Source organism: Triticum dicoccoides, chromosome 2B, assembly GCF_002162155.2.
Source record: "Triticum dicoccoides isolate Atlit2015 ecotype Zavitan chromosome 2B, WEW_v2.0, whole genome shotgun sequence".
Classification (NCBI taxonomy): Eukaryota; Viridiplantae; Streptophyta; class Magnoliopsida; order Poales; family Poaceae; genus Triticum; species Triticum dicoccoides.
In genome coordinates, this window is record NC_041383.1 from 699,230,131 (window position 1) to 699,235,563 (window position 5,433).

At 42.1% G+C, this 5,433-nt stretch overlaps 1 protein-coding gene across 1 annotated transcript in view; it reads left to right on the forward strand.

Annotated features, from left to right (window-relative positions):
• LOC119365699 (nucleolin 2-like) overlaps positions 1-5,433 on the forward strand; it is a 6,119-nt gene extending 686 nt beyond the window's left edge. The window contains exons 2-20 of the mRNA XM_037631349.1: positions 530-631; positions 717-886; positions 1,099-1,296; positions 1,403-1,573; positions 2,240-2,326; positions 2,432-2,527; positions 2,670-2,747; positions 2,834-2,938; positions 3,068-3,151; positions 3,230-3,289; positions 3,387-3,455; positions 3,527-3,670; positions 3,759-3,850; positions 3,927-4,044; positions 4,157-4,245; positions 4,328-4,412; positions 4,517-4,608; positions 4,718-5,070; positions 5,171-5,433. Coding sequence (XP_037487246.1) covers positions 550-631; positions 717-886; positions 1,099-1,296; positions 1,403-1,573; positions 2,240-2,326; positions 2,432-2,527; positions 2,670-2,747; positions 2,834-2,938; positions 3,068-3,151; positions 3,230-3,289; positions 3,387-3,455; positions 3,527-3,670; positions 3,759-3,850; positions 3,927-4,044; positions 4,157-4,245; positions 4,328-4,412; positions 4,517-4,608; positions 4,718-5,070; positions 5,171-5,199 — 2,202 coding nt within the window. The 5' untranslated portion in view covers positions 530-549 and the 3' untranslated portion in view covers positions 5,200-5,433. The remainder of the gene's footprint in view (positions 1-529; positions 632-716; positions 887-1,098; positions 1,297-1,402; positions 1,574-2,239; positions 2,327-2,431; positions 2,528-2,669; positions 2,748-2,833; positions 2,939-3,067; positions 3,152-3,229; positions 3,290-3,386; positions 3,456-3,526; positions 3,671-3,758; positions 3,851-3,926; positions 4,045-4,156; positions 4,246-4,327; positions 4,413-4,516; positions 4,609-4,717; positions 5,071-5,170) is intronic.

Genomic DNA, 5,433 nt, shown 5'->3' on the forward strand with positions numbered 1-5,433 from the left:
CGACTCGTTTATTTCGCTGCTCCGTGCTCCTCTGCGTCGATCGTACCCGCGCTGATCGGTGAACTTCGGGCGCTCCTGATTCGGCGACCTGAATTCCGAGGAGTGGCCGCTCCTCGGGCAGCGCCGTGCTTAGTCGAGTTCGCGGCTGCGTCGCCCGTAGCTGGTAGCGCTGATTTCGTGTTCGCTGCGAGGTTGGTCGGTTCGAATCGTTTGTACTTGTAGGATGCTCTCCGATTTTTGGTTTTAAGCCTCTACGCGACAAAATCCTTTGCAATTGTCGAGCGGGTAGGATTCAGCCCGAGATATGCCCTGATTATGCTTAGCCATAGATTTTATTTTTGTTGTACACGTTGGTAGTCCTGTGCTGCTTCGTTATGCTGTTCTGTGTTAATGTCTAGTTGCTGGTATTAACGGGCTATCAGGATTCAGTGAAAACTTACGCTGAGAAATTGTGTAGCTTGCCAAGGGTAGATGAATTGTGCGTTGTTTGTGTTTGTTGCTCTTAAGTTGACGCCCATCTCCTTGTGCAGAGCTCAGAAAATACATACCATGGGTAAATCGAGCAAGAAGTCTGCTGTTCAGGTTGCACCTGCCTCTGGGCTGGTCCCAGATGGAAAATCTGGAAAGAAAGGTATATATTTGAGTAACCATATGTCTCCTTGTTTTTATGTAGTAATATCATTCTGTGCCGTAACTCCCGTGATCTCAATCTGCAGGCAAGAGGAATGCGGAAGATGACATTGAGAAGGCTGTCAGTGCCAAGAAGCAGAAAACTGCACCTGAGAAGGCCGTGCCTGTGAAGTATGATCTTAAAGTCAAGAAGCTCCCTCCAAAGAAGGTCGAGTGCAGCAGTTCTGATGAGGATTCTTCAGAATCCGAGGACGAGGTGCTTCACCTGTTCTTCTCTTTGCCTTCTTTTTTGTTAAATAGTACTGTAGCATGCATTGTGTATTTGAAGTTTATTATTTTGGACATGATACTGCATAGAATTATTCCTGCATCAAGATAATTTCCATTCATTGCTTGTGTCATTGTTGTCACCTAGGTGTATATTTACACTACTCTCTGAAATCAATTTTCTAAATAAATCTTTCCCAGGTGATGGTTCAACCAAAGAAGGCTGCACCGTCTGCTAAACAGGAGTCCAGCTCTGATAGCAGCGATGAGAGCAGTTCTGATGACGAACCTGCAAAAAAGCCTGCTGCTGCTTCGAAGAAACCCACTGCACTTGCTAGCAATGGTTCAAAGAAAGTCAAGTCTGACAGCAGCAGCTCGGACAGCAGCTCCGATGAGGATGTGAGTGTTTTAGTGAAATGTTCATAATTATTCTTTCTCCTTTTCTATCTAATCTGTATGTGATTTCCTCTTAATTTTCACTTCTTTCTGTAATCATCTTTCCCAGGTGATGGTCCCACCCAAGAAGGCTGCACAATCTGCTAAACAGGAGTCCAGCTCTGATGGTAGTGACGAGAGCAGCTCTGATGATGAACCTGCAAAGAAGTCTGCTGCCGCTTCAAAGAAACCTGCTGCAAAGACTGAAAATTCAGATAGCAGCAGCTCTGATGAGGATGAAGTGAGTATTTGTTTCCATGACATCTTCATAATTATTCTTTCCCTTCTATTGCCTAATACGAGTTGTTGCATAGTCCTCAAATTTTCTTTCTTGTCTCATTGTATGTTAAACTTCAAGCTTATGATATTAGCTAGATATGTTCGTTGTTTTATTTCCCTTGATGGACCTCTTGCTGATGCAATATGAAAATAGGTTCCGTTTTTGCTCCAGATTTTTAATTTGTATGTTTTTCCACAACAACACATCTTAGTTGAGACCTTGAACTGCTAAATTTTCTTCGGAGCTGTGTCTTGTGTGCTGAAGGACAAATGTATCTTGAGTTTATTTTGTATTGAAGTAATGAATATGGTGCATGACTATTGTATATCTAAATCAATAAATTTGTGAATGCTTACAAAAGGTATTGTAATGAGTATTGTTTGGCATATAATGAATGAACTTGAGCTTATTTTATTTTCCAAAAATACTAACATAACACATGGGTACACTCAATTCTGAACTCAACCATTAGCACTGTTGTATGAATAATGAGTCAGACAGTGAGTACTCTATGTGCTCGGTCTCATACTTCCCATTGTTGCTATCATGGTTATTTTGCGGAGTATGCACAAAGTGCCAGCTTCACCAGCAATATTTTGTTAGTCCTGAGTGTAACAATGTATGCAGGATATGCTTCCCGCTAAAGCACCAGCAGCAGCCAAGAAGATTGAAGAATCCAGTGAAAGTTCTGATTCTGAAAGCTCTGACTCTGAGGTAGTCATTTAACTACTGATTTCGAAGTGGAGGCTTCATCTTTTAATAGCACTTCTAAATATTATTTTGCCTGATTTCACCATGTTTCGCTTAATTGGTTTTCAGAAGCCAGCTACTGAAGTGAAGAATTCTGCGGTTGCCACTGCACAAAAGAAGAACCAGGACGGCTCTGACAGTGATTCTGATGATTCATCAGATGAGGTAAGATCATATTTCTAGCGATGTATCTCTATGTGAGATAATTGAGTACAAAAGCATAAAACGCATTCTTGCACTTACCATTCCCCTGCTCTTGTCGTTTAATCCTCAGATTTGTTGGTCCTAACTGGATAAACATTTGCAGGATATGGCCACTAAAAAACCAGTAGCCAAGAAAGTGATAGAATCCAGTGAAAGTTCTGATTCTGACTCTGAGGAGGAGGTAATCAGCCTACTAGTTATATGAAAACTAAGGCTTCATCATTCTTTCTTCATAATGTGATACTAACATTTTCAATATATTTCCAGGATACCACTGCTAAACCAGTTCAATCTTCCAAGGCTGTTGCTGTTAAGAAGGGCAAAGAATCTAGTGATAGCTCAGATTCTGACTCAGATTCAGATTCTGAAGAAGTAAGTTCTCTGTTGTACTTGTTTACTCTTGGTAACTTCTCTTGTGATATTTGTCTTTCACATTGTTTCGCTGCTAGCAAAATCTTCTGTCTGTGCCATCTTTCTAATGTGGTTACTTTCTGTGCCCAGGATACCACCGCTAAATCAGTTTCTGTAAAGAAAGAAGAATCTAGTGGCAGCTCAGATAGTGACTCGGATTCAGATTCTGATGAAGTAAGTGTTCTGTTACTTGCTTACTCCTGGTCACTTTTTTGTTGTGCAGTGTTTAAAATTCCTTCCAATGTTTTGCAGCCAGCAAAATCTGCTATTCCTGCGAAGAGGCCTCTGACAACAGAGAAAAAGAGTGAACATGTACGTATACTTTTTAAAATTTTATTTTCTTGAAATCATTGTCTTCTGTGATATTTGTTGTACATTAAATGATCTTGTTGTAATTCAATATTTGCAGTCCAAGGATGATTCTGATGATAGTTCTGATGAGAGTGATGAGGAAGAGCCTCCACAAAAGAAACCTAAGGTGCTTATTTTTGGTTTTTGCTTTTCCGTCTGAAGATTTTGATCCATATTGCATTTCTTGCTCTATTTCAGGATTCATCTTCTGCTGCTGCCAAGCCAGTCTCTAAGGCTGCCAAGAAAGAAAGCAGTGATGATGATGACAGTTCTGAAGAGAGCTCTGACAGTGATGAGGAAAAGAGTAAATCGGTGTCAGTGGCAAAACCCAAGCAGAACGAAGTATGGTTCGAGTATATTTATGCTGTTCTAATTTTTCCTCTTATGTTTGATGGATGCTTGACTTCAGCCTTGACTTTATTTGTTGCAGCCAAAAACTCCTGCCAGCAGTGGTCAAGCTACTACTGGGTCAAAGACCCTTTTTGTTGGGAATCTGTCATACAATGTGGAGACTGAACAAGTGTAAGTTTGTGAGATGTGCTATTATTGCATCTTTTCTGAAAGATGTTCTTAACTTCATTTGTTCCACATCCTGTAGGAAGCAATTTTTTGGGGAGGCTGGTGAGGTTATGGATATTCGTTTTGCTACCGCTGATGATGGGAGCTTCAAGGGTTTTGCACATGTTGAATTTGCTACAACTGAAGCTGCTCAAAAGGTACCTCACTATGTTTCTTTGTGATCCATGTAGTCTCATCAGCTGATCTGTGAAGTAAGATTTTAATTGCCATCTAATTTCTATTTGGTTATCCATGTTCTGACGCTGTTAGGCATATGAATTAAATGGAGAAAATTTGGCGGGGAGGCCTGTCAGGCTTGATTTTGCTCGTGAGCGAGGCGCTATTACTCCTGGCAGCGGGTGATTTTCTATCCCACCGATTATCTACCTAGAAATTGCCTGGACATGCTAACCATGGATGCGCCTAATTTTCTGTGTTCAGGAGGGACAATAGTTCTTTCAAGAAGCCTGGTCAAAGCAATACTGCCTTTGTTAGAGGATTTGATGCATCTCTTGGGGAGGAAGAGGTAATTCAAAGCGTTAAACATGTCTTTTTGTGGTAAAATCTGATTGATTTGACCGAGTTAAAAGTTTGAGTCTTGTGTTATATCTAAATGTTTTCTGTCACCAGATCCGAAGCTCGCTTCAAGATCATTTTAGCTCATGTGGAGATATTAGAAGAGTTTCAATCCCAAAGGATTATGATACTGGCGCAAGCAAAGGGTAAGTTCTTTGCGGAAAGCGCTCTGGCATATAAAATGTGCCTGCTCCAGGTCAATCCATATCCTCGTATCTTGTAATTGACTCTTGTCTGCTTGGTTTGGTCCTGCAGGATAGCGTACATAGAATTTGATGACAGCAGTTCTTTGCCCAAAGCGCTTGAGCTGAACGGGTCTAACATTGGAGAAGGCTTAAGCTTGTTTGTTGATGAAGCCAAGCCTAGGGCAGATAACAGAGATGGCGCTGATAGTGGTAACAGGAGAGCAGGAAGATTTGACGGGGGCGGGGGCCGCAGAGGTGGAAGATTTGATGGGGGCTCGGGCCGCAGAGGTGGAAGATTTGACGGGGGCGCGGGCCGCAGAGGTGGTGGAAGATTCGGCCGGGGTGACAGAGGCGGCCGGAGTGACAGGGGCCGTGGTCGGGGTGGTGCACCCCCCAGGCAGAGTGCTGGCACACCTAGTGCAGGTAACTTCCCGCCTACATGAACACCAGTCTGCTCTAGTTTCATTATCTTTCTGGCAGAGAAGTACTGGTTTTTGACATTTGTTTGTTGTTTCTTTGGCAGGGAAGAAGATAACTTTCGGTGATGACTGAAATTGGTGACTCCGCTTGAAATTGCGCAGAAACTCCAACCCACCCCTAGTGAAATGTCGAACATTTCCTTTTTGCCTGGAGACTCGTACTTGCTGTTTTTAATATTATGTTATTATTATTATTGTGGACCGTGGTGGTTTATCTGCCAGACTATGTCGTCTGTTTGGGAGATTTATACTCGTGATGAATTTTGGTCAGATATATATATATTACCTCTTGGCTTTGCTTTGGTGA